Source organism: Nerophis lumbriciformis, linkage group LG30, assembly GCF_033978685.3.
Source record: "Nerophis lumbriciformis linkage group LG30, RoL_Nlum_v2.1, whole genome shotgun sequence".
NCBI classification, from domain to species: Eukaryota; Metazoa; Chordata; class Actinopteri; order Syngnathiformes; family Syngnathidae; genus Nerophis; species Nerophis lumbriciformis.
Window position 1 is genome coordinate 597,123 of NC_084577.2, and position 21,649 is coordinate 618,771.

At 42.0% G+C, this 21,649-nt stretch overlaps 1 protein-coding gene across 2 annotated transcripts in view; it reads right to left on the bottom strand.

Annotated features, from left to right (window-relative positions):
• Window positions 1–1,396: 1,396 nt before the first annotated feature.
• The window catches only part of coq8b (coenzyme Q8B), a 37,726-nt gene continuing 17,473 nt past the window's right edge, over window positions 1,397–21,649 (bottom strand). The window contains exons 13-16 of one of the 2 annotated variants that reach the window (XM_061925344.2): window positions 16,482–16,589; window positions 11,224–11,289; window positions 11,066–11,152; window positions 1,397–2,409 (exon numbers count right to left, since the gene is read on the bottom strand). In XM_061925344.2, coding sequence (XP_061781328.2) covers window positions 2,104–2,409; window positions 11,066–11,152; window positions 11,224–11,289; window positions 16,482–16,589 — 567 coding nt within the window. In that variant the 3' untranslated portion in view covers window positions 1,397–2,103. The remainder of the gene's footprint in view (window positions 2,410–11,065; window positions 11,153–11,223; window positions 11,290–16,481; window positions 16,590–21,649) is intronic. The other variant, XM_061925345.2, reaches the window with a different exon arrangement.

A 21,649-nucleotide genomic window follows, 5' to 3' on the forward strand; every position in this document is an offset into this window, starting at 1 on the left:
TAATGTTCGTGTTGGAGGAGTTGTGAATTAGATACACCTGCAGTCTGCAGGTGTACCTATTGTTGTGGCGCTGCAGTCATTCACAACTCCTCCAACACGAACATTATTGTTTTTGCACTTTTTGGCTTCTTATGAAATAACTTTTTTAAACAGATTCAATCTTGCACGTGGAAAGTTTAAGTGTGGGCTTTAGTTGATATAACAATTCTACGGCGGGGGTGCAGGAGGCGGGGTTACTGGAGCCTCAGCCAGTGCGTCTTTTGCAGCCGTTTTATGATCGCTCAGCACAAGAAATACGTTACACACATACAGTTGTTGACAAAATACACTGTACATTATATACCTCAGCTAACTAAACTATGGAAATGTATAATATAGTTCATATAGCAATACAGTCTCACTGCACAGCAGGCCAGCAGTTAGCTGAGTCCGCAATCCATGTTGAGGCACTGAGTGACGTGCCTCAACTGGCTGCTGTTCACCGCACCGTCTCTTCTCAGTATTTGAACGGCAAATGTGAAAATTCAGCGATTTTGAATAAAAATAATCCAAAACTGGTGAAGTTAAATGGAAAATAACTCTATAGTATAATCACTGGATACATATAACAATTTAATTAATTTTTTTTCTTTTTACATTTTTTTTCTTTCCATGACGGCAGGTGAGGCCCCGCCTCACCTGCCTCTAGTGACTGCACGTCACTGGTATATATATATATGTATATATATACATATATATATATACAAATATATATATATACACATATATATATACATATATATGTATATATATATATACATATACATATATATATATATATATATACATAGACATATATATACATATATATATACATACATATATATATATATATATATAGTTTGTTTTTTAATGAAAATAAAAATGTTTAGGCCATCTTCATGCTTACTCGCTACACGTAAACGTTATACTTCAGGAACCAAAAGGAAGTTCTGTAACCTGTAAACTGTTTTGTAAAGACTTTATTATACCTAATAATACATTGCGAGAATTGATTTGAATCGAGAATTGTGTTGAATCAGGAATAGATTCTGAATCGAATTGTGAGGTGTCCCAATTCTAGTAATATATTTGTTGCATGAGCAGATATTTAAGTTTAAAAAAATGCAATTTCATATTTTTGTCTGTCTGAAAAATGGAAATATTGAATACATTTAGTAAGAAAGATGAAGTACCCACATTACTTCCAGGCTTTTGCGGGCCAGATCTGGCTCCCGGGCCTTGAGTTTGACACCCGTGTAATAAATTTAAATTTGATACATAACTTCTTTTGACAGGTGAGCAACACCCCAATTTTCCAATGAACATAACTAGAAAACAAAAATAACCTTTTCTTCTCCACCATGTGCTGCAATCATCAGGTGTGCACAATTTTAATGTCAAGTATCTGAGCCAAGCTGGATGTAAGCGCTGAGGTGCTAATGGAAACTCGAGGCAGCATTTTTGTCTTGATTAAAAATAAACAATGTTGAAGCAAAATAACTGCCATTACGGCCAGCACTTTGGCTAAAAACAAGATCAGCTGAGCCAAGGCAATTGTGTAATAATGTACAAAAATCTATAATGAACTCTTCTTAATGATTATCTGTCTAACTGTTTTTAGACAGATCAATACACAAAATGATCTTGGCTTACCGGTAAAGCTCACTTATAGACATATCCATTTTTTTCTTTTCCACATTTCATTAAAAACGACAACACAACGGCCTTGGAGGTTACAGTAGACACAATTGTGCAGTGCGAGGCAGATGTCGGTGTCACACAGGCCGGGAAGTAAACACAACTGAAGATGTTGAGACTTGCTGTACATAAGGACATTTCAAGACAAAAGACTATTATCGGTATATGCAACTATAAAGCCCATTCAAAAGGCATAAATAAAGCAGTCATTGCAATATAATATGTTCAACAAATATACATGTTCATTGCTAATATGTCCATCCTGTCTCAGCTTCGGCCTGCATCCCCAACATTGGCTCTCGTTAGTATTTACAGTAAGTTGGTGTACAGTCCTGAATGCTTAGTGGAGTAAGATTAAAAACGGAGTTTTCCTGAGAAGGTGCCCTAGGCGTTGGACTGTGCTGCCTGCTGGCCGCGTCTCCTTTGGTTGTAGGCGTTGTACACGTCCAGAAACATGTCCCTGCACGCTATGCTGGCATTGAGTTTGGAGCAGATGAGGAAGGAGCCGGCCATCTTGCGGTGCAGCGAGTAGCTCTCCTCGGGCGGCGGGGTGAGGCGGTGCCGCAGCATGACGGGGACCAGGCTTTGGATGCGCTGCGTCGTGCTCTGGGTGCCGAAGTCGAACGGCTCGGGAGATGCGAAAGCTTCCCCGAGGATCATCACAGCCTCCACGTGAGCGTCCATGAAGGCCTGACGGCGGACGAGGAGAGAAGGCGACATGAAATGCTACAGTGCTTATATTCAATCCAATCCACTTTATTTATATAGCACATTTAAACAACAATATTCAAATATTATCTTGAGCTCCACCAATGACTGAATAAAAACAAAAAATAAATACATATGAAACCAAAATAAAAATACAATATAAAATAAATATGATTAAAAACGATTAAAAATATTGGTGATGGATCATCAAGAGAACCAGCCCTGATTGATCAAATATTATCATTTATTTCAGGTGTTTCTATACTTTTGTTCATAGCAATTGTTTATAAGAAGTTACTTGGGCTGCACGGTTTTAGTCAAATTCACTGGGTTTTTTTTTCTAAGAACTTGATTTTTGATTTCCATTTTTTTTTTTTTTTTTGGTAAAAACCTTGGTACCGTATTTTTTGGACTATAAAACACAGTTTTTTTCATAGTTTGGGCGGGGGTGCGACTTATACTCCAGTGTGACTTATATATGTTTTTTTCCTTCTTTATTATGCATTTTCGGCCCGTGCGACTTATACTCCGGAGCGATTTATACTCTGAAAAATACGGTAATTGATAACTGCACCTTGATTGACTTAAGGACCGACTGTCGCCAGCTTGCTAGCTTAAATGCTAACACGAAAACAAGAGGCATTAACCTCTTTCCCCATTAAGAAACAACATACCCCAATCCATCCATCCATCCATCTTCTTCCGCTTATCCGAGGTTGGGTCGCGGGGGCAGCAGCCTAAGCAGGGAAGCCCAGACTTCCCTCTCCCCAGCCATTTCGTCCAGCTCCTCCCGGGGGATCCCGAGGCGTTCCCAGGCCAGCCGGGAGACATAGTCTTCCCAACGTGTCCTGGGTCTTCCCCGTGGCCTCCTACCGGTCGGACGTGCCCTAAACACCTCCCTAGGGAGGCGCTCGGGTGGCATCCTGACCAGATGCCCGAACCACCTCATCTGGCTCCTCTCGATGTGGAGGAGCAGCGGCTTTACTTTGAGCTCCCCCCGGATGACAGAGCTTCTCACCCTATCTCTAAGGGAGAGCCCCGCCACCCGGCGGAGGAAACTCATTTGGGCCGCTTGTACCCGTGATCTTGTCCTTTCGGTCATAACCCAAAGCTCATGACCATAGGTGAGGATGGGAACGTAGATCGACCGGTAAATTGAGAGCTTTGCCTTCCGGCTCAGCTCCTTCTTCTCACAACGGATCGATACCCCAATCTAAACCTTTATAAACACATTACTGTCTGAGCAACTAAGATATTGAATTTTGCACATTGAACCTACAAGCCGTGCTCTTGTACAAAACCCAAAACCAGTGAAGTGAAGTGAATTATATTTATATAGCGCTTTTCTCTAGTGACTCAAAGCGCTTTACATTGTGAAACCCAATATCTAAGTTACATTTTTAAAGCAGTGTGGGTGGCAATGGGAGCACGTGGGTAAAGTGTCTTGCCCAAGGACACAACAGCAGTGACTAGGTTGGCAGAAGCGGGGATCGAACCTGGAACCTCCAAGTTGCTGGCTCGGCCACTCTCCCTACCGAGCTATACCGCCCCAATGAAGTTGGCACGTTGTGTAATTTGTAAATAAAAACTGAATACAATGATTTGCGAATCCTTTTCAACTTATATTCAATTGAATAGACTGCAAAGACAAGATATTTCATGTTCCAACTGAGAAACTTGGTTTTTTTTTGCAAATAATCATTAACTTAGAATTTAATGGCAGCAACACATTGCAAAAAAGTTGGCACAGGGGCATTTTTACCACTGTGTTACATAGCCTCTCCTTTTAACTACACTCAGTAAACGTTTGGGAACTGAGGAGACCAATTTTTGAAGCTTTTCAGGAGAAATTCTTTCCCATTCTTGCTTGATGTACAGCTTAAGTTGTTCAACAGGGTCACCGTTGTGTTATTTTAGGCTTCATAATGCGCCACACATTTTCAATGGGAGACAGGTCTGGACTACAGGCAGGCCAGTCTAGTACCCACACTCTTTTACTATGAAGCCACGCTGTTGTAACACGTGGCTTGGCATTGTCTTGCTGAAATAAGCAGGGGCGTCCATGATAACGTTGCTTGGATGGCAACATATGTTGCTCCAAAACCTGTATGTACCTTTCAGCATTAATGGTGCCTTCACAGATGTGTAGGTTACCCATGTCTAGGGCACTAATACACCCCCACACCATCACAGATGCTGGCTCTTCAACTTTGCGCCTATAAAAATCCGGATGGTTCTTTTCCTCTTTGGTCCAGAGGACACGACGTCCACAGTTTCCAAAAAACTATTTGAAATGTGGACTCGTCAGACCACAGAACACTTTTCCACTTTGCATCAGTCCATCTTAGATGAGCTCAGGCCCAGCGAAGCCGGCGTAAATTCTGGGTGTTGTTGATAAATGGCTTTCGCTTTGCATAGTAGAGTTTTAACTTGCACTTACGCAACGAACTGTAGTTAATTATAGTGGTTTTCTGAAGTGTTCCTGAGCCCATGAGGTGATATCCTTTACACACTGATGTCGCTTTTTGTGTCAGTACCACCTGAGGGATCCAAGGTGATGGACATGCAATGTTACGTGCAGTGATTTCTCCAGATTCTCTGAACCTTTTGATGATATTACAGACCGTAGATGGTGAAATCCCTAAATTCCTTGCAATAGCTGGTTGAGAAATGTTGTTCTTAAACTGTTCGACAATTTGCTCACGCATTTGTTGACAAAGTGGTGACCCTCGCCCCATCCTTGTTTGTGAATGACTGAGCATTTCATGGAAGCTGCTTTTACACCCAATCATGGCACCCACCTGTTCCCAATTAGCCTGCTCACCTGTGGGATGTTCCAAATAAGCGTTTGATGAGCATTCCTCAACTTTCTAAGTCTTTTTTGCCACTTGTGCCAGCTTTTTTTGAAACACGTTGCAGGCAAATGAGCTAATATTAGCAAAAAATAAAGTCCAGCTTGAACGTTAAGTATCTTGTCTTTGCAGTCTATTCAATTGAAAAGGATTTGCAAATCATTGTATTCTGTTTTTATTTACCATTTACACAACGTGCCAACTTCACTGGTTTTGGGGTTTGTAGAACAGAGACGCATACTCCTATATGAATATGAATACGAGATGGATGTGTTTTTACGGTGCGTTCATGGGCCGCTGCATAGAGTTGGACGCTCACCAGAAATAATACATTTTTATTAGTAACTATTAATTGAAGCTACAGAATATAAATCAATAATATATTGAATCAATTATTCATTGCAGTGCTACCATAATTTATTAAGATAAAAGATGCAAGATGCTTTATTTGTCATTCACTTAAATACATAGAGATTTGTTTACAGTATACCCTTCTTGTAAATAATATTAAATAAAGAACATTCAGGATAAATTGCATTGTGAGATGGATCCAGTACTTCATAAAGTGAGTAGTGAGTACAACCCTCACATTGCAGTAGAAACAGCACATTTGGCCCACATCTGTGCAATTATCATACTTTCTAATCAGCATTCTTGATATGCCACACCTGTGAGGTTGATGGATTATCGCAGCAAAGGAGAAGTGCTCTCTAACACACATTTAGACTCGTTTGTCAGCAAGATTTGAGAAGTATAGGCATTTTAGATCATGAACAATGGGAGCAAAAACCAAAGTGCTACATTCATATTTTTGAGTGTATAACAGTATACATTTAGTCAAGGTCAGCAAACAATGGAGCTAATAGGAGTTGCTCTATTCCGCCTATACAGCGCTCTAAAAGTGAAGTGAATTATATTTGTGTAGCGCTTTTCTCTAGTGACTCAAAGCGCTTTACATACTGAAACCCATTATGTAAGTTACATTTAAAGCAGTGTGGGTGGCACTGGGAGCAGGTGGGTAAAGTATCTTGCCCAAGGACACAACGGCAGTGACTAGGATGGTGGAAGCGGGGATCGAACCTGGAACTTTCAAGTAGCTGGGACGGCCGCTCCACCAACCGAGCCATCCAAACACTTCCATCAACATTTTATATACATGTTGTAAGTATATATGTCATTTTGTAACATTCATAATAACATGTTATTACGTATTTTGCTCATTTTAATTCTATAGACGCCGATATCATAAAATAATAAATATACAATCTACAAAACCCAAAACCAGTGAAGTTGGCAGGTTGTGTAAATGGTAAATAAAAACAGAATACAATGATTTGCAAATCCTTATCAACTTATATTCAATTGAATAGACTGCAAAGACAAGATATTTAACGTTCGAACTGGAAAACTGATTTTTTGCAAATATTAGCTCATTTGGAATTTAATGCCTGCAACATGTTTCAAAAAAGCTGGCACAAGTGGCAAAAAAGACTGAGAAAGTTGAGGAATGCTCATCAAACACTTATTTGGAACATCCCACAGGTGAACAGGCTTATTGGGAACAGGTGGGTGCCATGATTGGGTATAAAAGCAGCTTCCATGAAATGCTCAGTCATTCACAAACAAGGATGGGGCGAGGGTCACCACTTTGTCAACAAATGCGTGAGCAGATTGTCCAACAGTTTAAGAACAACATTTCTCAATGAGCTATTGCAAGGAATTTAGGGATTTCACCATCTACGGTCCGTAAAATCATCAAAATGTTCACAGAATCTGGAGAAATCATTGCACGTAAGCGATGATATTATGGACCTTCGATCCCTCAGGCGGTACTGCATCAAAAAGCGACATCAGTGTGTAAAGGATATCACCACATGGGCTCAGGAACACTTCAGAAAACCACTGTCAGTAACTACAGTTTGTCGCTACATCTGTAAGTGCAAGTTAAAACTGTACTTTGCAAAGCGAAAGCCATTTATCAACAACACCCAGAAACGCTGCCGGCTTCGCGGGGCCTGAGCTCATCTAAAATGGACTGATGGAAAAGTGTTCTGTGGTCTGACGAGTCCACATTTCAAATTGTTTTTGGAAACTGTGGACGTTGTGTCCTCCGGAACAAAGAGGAAAAGAAAAGCCAGCATGTGTGATGGTATGGGGGTGTATTAGTGGCCAAGACATGGGTAACTTACACATCTGTGAAGGCGCCATTAATGCTGAAAGGTACATACAGGTTTTGGAGCAACATATGTTGCCATCCAAGCAACGTTATCATGGACGCCCCTGCTTATTTCAGCAAGACAATGCCAAGCCACGTGCTACAACAGCGTGGCTTGGTAGTAAAAGAGTGCGGGTACTAGACTGGCCTGCCTGTAGTCCAGACCTGTCTCCCATTGAAAATGTGTTGCACAATATGAAGCCTAAAATAGCAGAAGGGAGACCCCCGGACTGTTGAACAACTTAAGCTGTACATCAAGCAAGAATGGGAAAGAATTCCACCTGAAAAGCTTCAAAAATGTGTCTCCTCAGTTCCCAAACGCTTACTGATTGTTGTTCAAAGGAAAGGCCATGTAACACAGTGGTAAAAATGTAACGTATTGCTGCCATTAAATTTTAATGTAATGATTATTTGCAAAAAAAAAAAAAGTTTCTCAGTTCCAACATGAAGTATCTTGTCTTTGCAGTCTATTCAATTGAATATAAGTTGATAAGGATTGGCAAATCATTGTATTCTGTTTTTATTTACCATTTACACAACGTGCCAACTTCACTGGTTTTGGGTTTTGTATTAAATCGCTTAAGATGCCAAATATTAATTAATGATATAATTGTCTGCCGCTTTTTAAACACATCTTCAAAAAGAAACACGCATTTGATGAAGTTACTAGCTTTGGTGTTTCTTTCTTTGTTTTTATTGCTATTTTTTGCTGCCTTGTCTTTTCATAAAAAAGTGATCATTTGTTTTTGTCAGCACAAGGCGTGTGCTTGCTTTTGAATGGACGAAAGTTGAATAGTTATTGTGTTTTTTGTACAGTTACAGTATGAATAAATATTTTTGAATGAATTACAGTACATTTCGGACTATAAGTTGCTACTTTTTTCCTACGCTTTGTAAAACGGTGCGGCTAATTTATGGATTTTTCTTCACTAACGGCCGTATTGTTTTGTATTCAACAAAGAGTTTTCAACAGACAATGAAAAGATGAGTTCTCTCACTGCAGGTGCTGCGACGTGAACGTCTACAGTATTTCCTCCCATTTAGCGGTTTCAACCGGAAGCACAAGTGCCGTTCCATCTTCTAGTCGTCCATAGCGTTTCTACTTGCATGCATTCTTCATTCATCATTCCAAGCAACGTTTGTAAGTTTTACAATATAACCAAAACTACTCATACTTACTAAACCATCCAATGTGTGATTTCTGTAGGAGTGTTTGGATGCATGTTTGTATGTGCTATCGTAATGTAATTAAGCGAGTGTCGTGAGCATTAGCCACTATGCGAACACATTTACGAGTGTCTGTGTTAGTATTATTGCCCGACTTTTAACTAACACAAGAAAAAGAGAGCACATGACTCCTGTTTTAGCCTCCCTCCACTGGCTGCCTGTGTCTTTTAGAGTCCATTTTAAAATGATCTTACTCGTTTTTAAATCCTTACGTGGTCTTGCCCCACCTTACCTCTCTGAGCTGCTCCACCTCTATGCCCCCACCCGGTCCCTCAGGTCAGCTGATGAGCTGATCCTGGAGGTACCCAAATCAAAGCGCAAGCTCAGAGGGGACAGAGCCTTCTCTGTTGTGGGTCCCAAACTCTGGAACGATCTCCCTTTCTTTGGCTACTTTTAAGACCCTTCTTAAAACCCATTTTTATTCACTGGCTTTTAACCCAGCATGAGATTTTAAACTGTTTTGAACTTTTTTAACTGCTTTTTATCTAAAAAATTGTATTTGCTTTTTCAATGTGTATTTTACTTCTGTTTTAAATGTTATTTTTTCGTCTGTCCTTTGCCTCTATTTCTTTGTGGTGTACAGCCCTTTGTTCTTCAACTGTGGTTGTTTTTCAAGGGCTTTATAAAGTTGGTATGGTATGGTATGGTATTATTAACCTACAATGGCATTCTTTTTGTATTGTTCCAGTTTTGTAAATTCACCAAAACGTCACCGTAGAGTTATTGAGTCTGTTTAGCTGATTGGAGAGCTAGCTTCCGCAGCTGGTGGGTCCATTAAGATGACTTCTGTTTTGTTTGATCAGCCGTTTCACTGCCGTGTTACAGACACCATTTGAGAACAATTAAAGTATGTGTAAATAACTAATTTTACAAAGTATATATCTGCGGCTTATAGTCTGGTGCGGCTTATATGTGGAAAACTATTGTTTTCTTTTAAAATGTAGTGAGTGTGGCTTATATACCAGTGCACTCTAAAGTACGGAAAATACATTAGTGATCTTTGTTAGTACATGCCAAAAATATCTTAAGCTGAAAGGTTACATAAGAGCCACTGAATCTTTATGCCTCATAATCGGATTATTCAACTAATCGTTAAAATAATAGCTGACGAGACTATCAAAAAGTAATTAGTTGCAACCCTCCTTTGAAAATAAAGACATAATGGAAACATTGGTGTCAAAAATGTTCTGTTCGAGTCTAATGTTATGAGGTTGTGGGTAGGGCTGCGAATCTTTGGGTGTCCCACGATTCGATTAAATATCGATTCTTGGGGTCACGATTCGATTCAAAAACGATATTTTCCCAATTCAAAACGATTCTCAATTCATTCAATACATAGAATTTCAGCAGGATCTACCCCAGTCTGCTGACATGCAAGCAGAGTAGTAGATTTTATAATTGTAAAGGACAATGTTTTATCAACTTATTGCAATAATGTAAATTTGTTTTAACTATTAAATGAACCAAAAATATGACTTATTTTATCTTTGTGAAAATATTGGACACAGCTTATGAGATGCGATGCAAGTGTAAGCCACTGTGACACTATTGTTCATTTTTTTACATTTTTATAAATGTCTAATGATAATGTCAATGAGGGATTTTTAATCACTGCTAGGTTGAAATTGTAACTAATATTGATACTGTTGTTGATAATATTCATTTTTGTTTCACTACTTTTGGTTTGTTCTGTGTCTCCTCTCAATTGCTCTGTTTATTGCACTTCTGAGAGTTGCTGGGTCGGGTTTGGTTTTGGAATTGGATTGCATTCTTATGGTATTTCTGTGTATTGTTTTGTTGGATTGATTAATAAAAAATATCAAATAAAAATAATCGATTTTTTAAAAATGAGAATCGATTCTGAATCGCACAACGTGAGAATCGCGATTCGAATTCGAATCGATTTTTTTCCCCACACCCCTAGTTGTGGGTATATTTATTTTATTCTATTTACACTGCTCATTTTGTTGTGTAGTTGTAGTGCTTGTTCAGTTTTTACCATTTGGTTTGGTTTGTTTCGCTGTGTTCTATTTACAGACTGTTCTGTACTTGTTGTGATTGTATTCTATTTTTCACCCTACCTTTCTGTTTTTTATCTGTACAGCACTGAGGAACAGTAATGGCTGCTTTAAATGTGTGCCGTATAAATACATAAACTTTGACCTTTATTACTCTGTATGCTAATAAGGATCTTTAGCACATATGAAACTGGTGAATTGAGAGTTATAGGATCTGAGAGTGACGTCATGCAGTGGAATGGAGAGGCACTAAAAATAGACACAGGTGGAGCCTAAACCTTATGAAAAATTGAATGAGCACATCAACAGAAACTAAAATGTCTTACTTTGGTCTCAAACCCTGTCAGGAACTTCAGCTCTTTGGATTTGGCGAGAACGGTGCCTCTGTCACCTATGGATGCTGCGTGCACAACCTAAACGCACCATCATTGTTAATTTTGTATACAGTTGAACAAAATGGAACATTTCAGATACCGCTTCATACCTCTATGTAGTCATTTGTGAACGATTCTGGGTAGCTTCTGCACGCTCCAAAATCTAAAAGAATCACCTGTGGAAAACACGGTCTGCTTTTCAAACAAGTCAGCGTTTAGTATACAGTGTTTCCCTACAGGACAGCAATCTATTTGTGGTGGTGGGCTGCGAGCTGTGTCGGAGTTGCTAAATGATAGGAAAGGAATAACGATGTGGAAGAGACAAAATGTGAATAAAAACATTAAAAGAAAAACATATGTTTAGAACAGTGGTTCTTAACCTGGGTTCGATCGAACCCTAGGGGTTCGGTGAGTCGGGCTCAGGGGTTCAAGACACACCCGTGTAAATAAAAACTTCTCCCTATCGGCGTATTAGGGATACGGCAACAGCAGAAGTCACACTGATTTGCAGGTGTGTCATTTGTTGTGAGTTTATGCACTGTGTTGGTTTTGTTCTTTGAACAAGGTGATGTTCATGCACGCTTCAATTTGTGCACTAGTAAAAAAACATGGTAACACTTTAGTATGGGGAACATATTCACCATTAATTAGTTGCTTATTAACATGCAAATTAGTAACATATTGGCTCTTAACTAGTCATTATTAAGTACTTATCAATGCCTTATTCGGCATGGCCTTATTATAAGCCTAACCCTCTAACCCTGGCCCGAACCCTCTAACCATAACCCTAACCAAAAAACTCTAAATGAAGTCTTTGTTACTTAGAATATGTTCCCCATACTAAAGTGTTACCAAAAACATATAACTTTGTCTTGAATTCGAAAAAAAACAACATTTTATTTTTCACTAAAGAAGGGTTCGGTGATGTGCATATGGAACTGGTGGGGTTCGGTACCTCCAACAAGGTTAAGAACCACTGGGTTAGAACTACCAATGTACTTTTTTCTGTTTCTTCTTTTTTGGAGTTTTTATTAATTTATTTGACAAACAAGGGGGAGCAACTTGTGAGTGCTTTAAAATGGGGGAAGGGCCTCACAACAACACACGCTGCTCGTTGAGAAGAGCAATATGTCTCCAAAAGTCTCCAAGAACACACTAGATTTGTTGCAAGTAGGGTTGCGATGGGTGAAAAAATGTTAAGAAAGTTTCAATGGGAATTTTGGAAATGTTCCAAATTGTAAACTTTATTTGATAAGTTACTTACTCGGAATATATTTTGAAAGCAAACCCAATATAGAATGCAGCAGACACATATGCAAGTGCGCACGCTAGTGTCCCCCCTTAATGTAACTGATGGTTGCGCACAGTCACGACAAAATGATAGCCGCCACACCTTGAAATTAAGTGTTTTTATGTGAAAATAAATGAAAGTAACACAATGTATTGTAGCCTCTAGAGGAAGTTACACAAAGCCTGATGCTATTGTCAATCTTATGCCAACAACCGGCCCAATTCCAACATAACTCTCTCCCGTGCGCACAAGTCTGTCTCTGTGCTTTCCTCAACACACATCAACACTTCCTCATTCTCCACCAATAACCTTATAGGCACGGACGGTGTGTTTGCGATAATGGGAACAATGAACATCAAATGAAAACCACACAAACATAAAACAATACCTCCAGCAGGTCATTACAGTATGAATTGATATATAGAGCCTATTATTTGCACACTATTCACTAGTGACTGAAAATTTGGCCGCCGAAAAAAGACTTTGAACAGTGGTGCCGAAACAGGATGTTGTGATGATGTAAGCAATACGCACAGAATTGTCTGCAGGGGAGGCAGCATGTCTGCGATGTAGACATATTTGAATATATCCCAGACAGAGAATGTGCAAATATTCAGAGGACAGTGACGTTTTTTTAAGGAGAGAAAGTCCATCTGAGCTCGCCTCTTTCATCACGGACATTGAGGAACAGAAGTAGTCTCTAAACACGTGTACAGTCTTTAATAACACCAGAAAATGATGCTAGAGTTGTTGCTAGCTGTTTTTAATTAAAAAATGTCCCTAAAAATCTCTAAACACTTGAAAGATTCTCAACAAAGTACATTGTACAATAAGCAGCAACAACTAAAAGATGGAGGAAAACAATATAATATAAAAAGAATATATGTTAATATTAATTAATACACATTTGTGGTAACACTTTAGTATGGGGAACATATTCACCATTAATTAGTTGCTTATTAACATGCAAATTAGTAACATATTGGTTCTTAATTAGTCATTATTAAGTACTTATTAATGCCTTATTCTGCATGGCCTTATTATACAACCAGTAAGTCTTTAACTAAGACTCTTCCCTCAATAACCTCAGAATTACTGCTTATTAGTAACCCAAACCCTAACCCTTATATGTTCCCCTAGTGTCCAAATCACTCTAAATTAAGTCTTTGTTACTTAGGATATGTTCCCCATACTAAAGTGTTACCAAATTTGTTTTTAAAAGGTATGTACTGTATAAATGTTTTGAGCCTTTTTAAAGAAATTCATATCGTCAAATCAGTATATGCAAATATACGATGATGTCATGGTGACCACGACCCTAGCCACGCCCCAACCACTAAAGTTATCTTGGCAATCTAGACCAGTGGTTCTTAACCTGGGTTCGATCGAAGCCTAGGGGTTCGGTGAGTCGGCCTCAGGGGTTCGGCGGAGGTCAAAACACACCCGACTCATCGTGTAAATACAAACTTCTCCCTATCGGCGTATTACGGATACGGCAACAGCTGACTGGTTTGCAGGTGTGTCATTTGTTGTGAGTTTATGCACTGCGTTGGTTTTGTTCTTTGAACAAGGTGATGTTCATGCACGGTTCATTTTATTTCATGGTAACACTTTAGTATGGGGAACATATTCACCATTAATTAGTTGCTTATTAACATGCAAATTAGTAACATATTGGCTCTTAACTAGTCATTATTAAGTACTTATTAATGCCTTATTCGGCATGGCCTTATTATAACCCTAACCCTGACCAAATAACTCTAAATTAAGTCTTTATTACTTAGAATATGTTCCCCTAGTGTCCAAATAACTCTAAATTAAGTCTTTATTACTTGGAATATGTTCCCCTAGTGTCCAAAAAACTCTAAATTAAGTCTTTGTTACTTAGAATATGTTCCCCATGCTAAAGTGTTACCAAAAACATATAACTTTGTCTTGAATTTGAAAAAAAAAAAAACATTGTATTTTTCACTAAAGAAGGGTTCTGTGAATGCACATATGAAACTGGTGGGGTTCGGTACCTCCAACAAGGTTAGGAACCACTGGTCTAGACCCTGCACGCATTGTGCCATTAAACGACAACACACAATTCCCCCTCTTATTTGATCTAAACCTGGTCGTTGTTTTCAAAAGAGTCTCTAGAAGGGTCTGAATAGTCTCTAAATGAAGCAACAAAGGTGCTAAGTTGGTGATACTGATCTTCTTATTCTCTGGCAGACCAGGCGGACTGAAGTGTGTTGAGAAGCTGCGTTAAGACGCATACCGCCAACTACGGTTGCACGATTATGGCCAAAATAATAAATCCCGATTATTGCTGTGTTTCCCACAGGTCGACAATTTACTTGCAGTAATGGGGTCCCAGAGTTGGAAGAGGGCGCATGAACATCATCTGTAATTTGTAATTAAATAGTTTAAATATACGGATAATGTTTATTTAGTTTGTTTATTAAAGACAATTCATTGTGTTTTGTTCACGATTAGTATCCACATTTAATTTTGTATCATTACATTTTGACTTTTCATTAGAGATGCCCGATAATATCGGCCTGCCGATATTATCGGCCGATAAATGCGTTAAAATGTAATATCGGAAATTATCGGTATCGTTTTTTTTATTATCGGTATCATTTTTTTTGTTTTGTTTTGTTTTAATTAAATCAACATAAAAAACACAAGATACACTTGCAATTAGTGCACCAACCCAAAAAACCTCCCTCCCCCATTTACATTCATTCACACAAAAGGGTTGTTTCTTTCTGTTATTAATATTGTGGTTCCTACATTATATGTCAATATATATCAATACAGTCTGCAAGGGATACAGTCCGTAAGCACACATGATTGTGCGTGCTGCTGGTCCACTAATAGTACTAACCTTTAACAGTTAATTTGACTAATTTTCATTTATTACTAGTTTCAATGTAACTATTTTTATATTGTTTTACTTTCTTTTTTATTCAAGAAAATGTTTTTAATTTATTTATCTTATTTTATAAACATTTTTTAAAAGTACCTTATCTTCACCATACCTGGTTGTCCAAATTAGACATAATAATGTGTTAATTCCACGACTGCATATATCGGTTGATAAGGGTATCAATAATTAAAGTGTTGGACAATATCGGAATATCGGATATCGGCAAAAAGCCATTATCGGACATCCTTACTTTTCATCCATTTTTTCTTCCAGGGCCATAAAGCGCAGGTGGCCCGCACATCACTAATAATACATGTGTTCATTTGTGGTGTGATTATTAAATGAAAAAAATACAAAAATAGTATTATTTAGTGTAACGATTGTATGTATTGTGAAGTCCTTCAATGCGCAATTACGCATTCCCTGGATGCATGCACATGCGCAGATGCATGCGATGCATGATTTTCAATGGGGAAGACGTTTGCACTCAATGGAAAAGTGTCTCCAGACTATTTAGCACAGAAGCTTGCCGTTAGTCCTGCTCCTTCGACTCCAGGGAGACAAGCAAACACCGCATGTTGTACAGGCCTCCACACGGGTGTCGTAATAACAGCGTGCGGTCTTTAACGGACGCCAAGGACTCCACTGAAGTGAAACGAGGCGACAGGAAATATTTATCCGCTTGGTCATGGAGCGCTGTGATGATACACAATGGCCGTTTCACGGAGCTTCAAGACGATCAGCTGTTACTCGAGCCTGCTTTGTAAATGATAAAATAGTTGACGATCACCCTGCAGCCAAAATCTTGATCGGGATTCAAATGTGATTACCGTATTTTTCGGAGTATAAGTCGCACCTGCCCAAAATGCATAATAAAAAAGGAAAAAAACATATATAAGTTGCACTGGAGCCCGGCCAAACTATGAAAAAGACTGCGACTTATAGTCCGAAAAATACGGTAAATGTGCAGCCCTACTGCCAACTATTGTATGGAACCACAAGCAATGTCTGTATCTATAAGCGAAGGCGAATGGGTCGGGCGTTTATTTAATTGTGGCGGGCCGTACCAAATACATATAGTGACATTTTGGTGAAAAACGAAATAAACTATGAGAAAAACTGATGTTAAACAAAAACCATAAAGGGCCGGAGCCTCTCACCTTGTTTGTTTCGGAGTTGTAGAAAAAGTTGGCCCAGTTCGGATCAGTCTGCATGAACCTGAACTCAAAGAGCTCCCTAAGACACAACTGCAGGATGTTGAAGCAGATCTGAAGAGAGTAGAATAGAACAGAACGTTATTGTCATTGCACTTAAAAGTACAACAATATGTGTTGTCAGTACAACCTGTCCAAGAGTAGACATACAATATACAGTTACGGAATAGACTGACGGTTTGACACCTAACTGTAGAGAGGTAGGAAAGAAAGGTAAACACGGGGGAGGACGAGGAGAAAAAAAAGCAACTCCCAAACTAAGCTCCTTTAGAGGGTGTTCAGTTTGAGTCCAGAAAAGAGAACCAGAAGACGAAATAGTCAGGGGGAAAGGCTTGTTTACGACTTGTCTGTTTCCTCATTTTTACTACATGAACTATTTGATTTAATTCTGTCTTAGCTTTGGGCGCTCATAATAACACCACAATCCCTTCCCACAGTATCAAAGAACTCCGGCTTATCAGTGATTCCCAGAGCCCCCCAAAAAATCTGCGGGCTATAGAGCGTTTTCTATTGGGGCTCCAGTACTCTGGAATGCCCTCCCGGTAACAGTTAGAGATGCTACCTCAGTAGAAGCATTTAAGTCCCATCTTAAAACTCATTTGTATACTCTAGCCTTTAAATAGACCCCATCTTTTAGACCAGTTGATCTGCTGTTTCTTTTATTTTCTGCTCTGCCCCCCTCTCCCTCGTGGACGGGTGGGCACAGGTTCGGTGGCCATGGATGAAGTGCTGGCTGTCCAGAGTGGGGACCCGGGGTGGACCGCTCGCCTGTGCATCGGTTGGGAACATCTCTGCGTTGCTGACCCGTCTCCGCTCGGGATGGTCTCCTGCTGGCCCCACTATGGACTGGACTCTCACAATATGATGCTAGATCCACTCGACGTCCATTGCACCGGTCGCCCGAGAAGGGCGTGGGGGGCGGTGTCACCCACATCTGCGGTCCTCTCCAAGGTTTCTCATTGTCATCCCACTGGGTTGAGTTTTTCCTTGCCCTGATGTGGGATCTGAACCGAGGATGTTGTTGTGGCTTGTGCAGCCCTTTGAGACACTTATGATTTAGGGCTATATAAATAAACATTGATTGATTGATTGATTGATATTTTTTATAAAAACATTATCAAGAATCGTTTTTTTCGGACTATAAGGCGCATTCAAAATCCTTTCATCTTCTCAAAAATTGACAGTGCGCTTTATATCCTGGTGTTTCCAATGTACGGAATAATTCTGGTCGTGCTTACCGACCTCAAAGCAATTTGATTTGGTACATGCTGTACTTGAGAGTGCTCCCCCGGGTGATTCTCTCGTGCTACTGGGGGACTTCAATGCTCATGTTGGCAACGACAGTGAAACCTGGAGAGGCGTGATTGGGAAGAATGGCTGCCCGGATCTGAACCCGAGCGGTGTTTTGTTATTGGACTTTTGTGCCCGTCACAGATTGTCCATAACGAACACCATGTTCAAACATAAGGGTGTCCATATGTGCACTTGGCACCAGGACACCCTAGGCCGCAGTTCCATGATCGACTTTGTAGTTGTGTCATCGGATTTGCGGCCTCATGTTTTGGACACTCGGGTGAAGAGAGGGGCGGAGCTTTCTACCGATCACCACCTGGTGGTGAGTTGGCTGCGATGGTGGGGGAGGATGCCGGACAGACCTGGCAGGCCCAAACGCATTGTGAGGGTTTGCTGGGAACGTCTGGCAGTCTCCTGTCAGAGAGAGTTTCAATTCCCACCTCCGGAAGAACTTTGAACATGTCACGAGGGAGGTGCTGGACATTGAGTCTGAATGGACCATGTTCCGCGCCTCTATTGTCGAGGCGGCTGATTGGAGCTGTGGCCGCAAGGTAGTTGGTGCTTGTCGTGGCGGTAATCCTAGAACCCGTTGGTGGACACCGGCGGTGAGGGATGCCGTCAAGCTGAAGAAGGAGTCCTATCGGGTTCTTTTGGCTCATAGGACTCCTGAGGCAGCGGACAGGTACCGACAGGCTAAGCGGTGTGCGGCTTCAGCGGTCGCAGAGGCAAAAACTCGGACATGGGAGGAGTTCGGGGAAGCCATGGAAAACGACTTCCGGACGGCTTCGAAGCAATTCTGGACCACCATCCGCCGCCTCAGGAAGGGGAAGCAGTGCACTATCAACACCGTGTATGGCGGGGATGGTGTTCTGCTGACCTCGACTGCGGATGTTGTGGATCGGTGGAGGGAATACTTCGAAGACCTCCTCAATCCCACCAACACGTCTTCTTATGAGGAAGCAGTGCCTGGGGAGTCTGTGGTGGGCTCTCCTATTTCTGGGGTTGAGGTTGCTGAGGTAGTTAAAAAGCTCCTCGGTGGCAAGGCCCCAGGGGTAGATGAGATCCGCCCAGAGTTCCTTAAGGCTCTGGATGCTGTGGGGCTGTCTTGGTTGACAAGACTCTGCAGCATCGCGTGGACATCGGGGGCGGTACCTCTGGATTGGCAGACCGGGGTGGTGGTTCCTCTCTTTAAGAAGGGGAACCGGAGGGTGTGCTCTAACTATCGTGGGATCACACTCCTCAGCCTTCCCGGTAAGGTCTATTCAGGTGTACTGGAGAGGAGGCTACGCCGGATAGTCGAACCTCGGATTCAGGAGAAACAGTGTGGTTTTCGTCCTGGTCGTGGAACTGTGGACCAGCTCTATACTCTCGGCAGGGTCCTTGAGGGTGCATGGGAGTTTGCCCAACCAGTCTACATGTGTTTTGTGGACTTGGAGAAGGCATTCGACCGTGTCCCTCGGGAAGTCCTGTGGGGAGTGCTCAGAGAGTATGGGGTATCGGACTGTCTGATTGTTGCAGTCCGCTCCCTGTATGCTCAGTGCCAGAGCTTGGTCCGCATTGCCGGCAGTAAGTCGGACACGTTTCCAGTGAGGGTTGGACTCCGCCAAGGCTGCCCTTTGTCACCGATTCTGTTCATAACTTTTATGGACAGAATTTCTAGGCGCAGTCAAGGCGTTGAGGGGATCTGGTTTGGTGGCTGCAGGATTAGGTCTCTGTTTTTTGCAGATGATGTGGTCCTGATGGCTTCATCTGGCCAGGATCTTCAGCTCTCACTGGATCAGTTCGCAGCCGAGTGTGAAGCAACTGGGATGAGAATCAGCACCTCCAAGTCCGAGTCCATGGTTCTCGCCCGGAAAAGGGTGGAGTGCCATCTCCTGGTTGGGGAGGAGATCTTGCCCCAAGTGGAGGAGTTCAAGTACCTCAGAGTCTTGTTCACGAGTGAGGGAAGAGTGGATCGTGAGATCGACAGGCGGATCGGTGCGGCGTCTTCAGTAATGCGGACGCTGTATCGATCCGTTGTGGTGAAGAAGGAGCTGAGCCGGAAGGCAAAGCTCTCAATTTACCGGTCGATCTACGTTCCCATCCTCACCTATGGTCATGAGCTTTGGGTTATGACCGAAAGTACAAGATCACGGGTACAAGCGGCCGAAATGAGTTTCCTCCGCCGGGTGGCGGGGCTCTCCCTTAGAGATAGGGTGAGAAGCTCTGCCATCCGGGAGGAGCTCAAAGTAAAGCCGCTGCTCCTCCACATCGAGAGGAGCCAGATGAGGTGGTTCGGGCATCTGGTCAGGATGCCACCCGAACGCCTCCCTAGGGAGGTGTTTAGGGCACGTCCGACCGGTAGGAGGCCGCGGGGAAGACCCAGGACACGTTGGGAAGACTATGTCTCCCGGCTGGCCTGGGAACGCCTCGGGGTCCCACAGGAAGAGCTGGACGAAGTGGCTGGGGAGAGGGAAGTCTGGGCTTCCCTGCTTAGGCTGCTGCCCCCGCGACCCGACCTCGGATAAGCGGAAGAAGATGGATGGATGGATGGACATGGTGTAATGATGAGTGTGACCAGTAGATGGCAGTCACACATAAGTGATACGTGTGGAATATAGAACATTATATAGTATATAATGTTTTAGTACAACTTTGGGAAGCTATAAAGCCACACCGGCACATTACGGCTACTGTAGTCAGACGTACTGTGCTTCCACATAAGGGTATTACTGTGGTGTGTGTAGAAAGACCCCAAAATTGCACCCATTAGGAGACATTATCTAGCGTTTGGTTTTGCAATTTTATGCAAAACTAACTTTTTCCTGGGATTTGGGATTTGCATAAGTCCCAAAAATGTGCGCACGCCCGCCATTTCAATAAGCTCCTTCTATTTCTCTATCGTGCTGTGAGGCATTCATCCTGCGCTGTTGCCATTTCTAATATAAAGTAGCATACGGTTCGCAGCAGAGTGTGAAGCGACTGGGATGAGAATCAGCACCTCCAAGTCCGAGTCCATGGTTCTCGCCCAAAAAAGGGTGGAGTGCCATCTACGGGTTGGGGAGGAGACCCTGCCCCAAGTGTAAGAGTTCAAGTACCTCGGAGTCTTGTTCACGAGTGAGGCAAAAGTGGATCGTGAGATCAACAGACGGGTCGGTGCGGCATCTTCAGTAATGCGGACACTGTATCGATCCGTTGTGGTGAAGAAGGAGCTGAGCCGGAAGGCAAATCTCTCAATTTACCAGTCGATCTACGTTTCCATCCTCACCTATGGTCATGAGCTTTGGGTTATGACCAAAAGGACAAGATCACGGGTACAAGCGGCTGAAATGAGTTTCCTCCGCTGGGTGGCAGGGCTCTCCCTTAGAGATAGGGTGAGAAGCTCTGCCATCCGGGAGGAGCTCAAAGTAAAGCCGCTGCTCCTCCACATCGAGAGGAGCCAGATGAGGTGGTTCGGGCATCTGGTCTGGATGACACCCAAACGCCTCCCGAGGGAGGTGTTTAGGGCACGTCCGACCGGTAGGATTCCACGGGGAAGACCCAGGACACGTTGGGAAGACTATGTCTCCCGGCTGGCCTGGGAACGCCTCGGGATCCCCCGGGAAGAGCTGGACGAAGTGGCTGGGGAGAGGAAAGTCTGGGCTTCCCTGCTTAGGCTGCTGCCCCCGCGCCCCGACCTCGGATAAGCGGAAGAAGATGGATGGATGGATGGACAGTTCTAACATATATGTCTGTAGACTTGCTGTAGAAGCACTAAAAACTACCAGTACAACAAAGATGACGGGGAGAAGACGCTGTCAAAGTGGAGGCACGTAAATAAGACCGCCCACAAAACGGCGCAT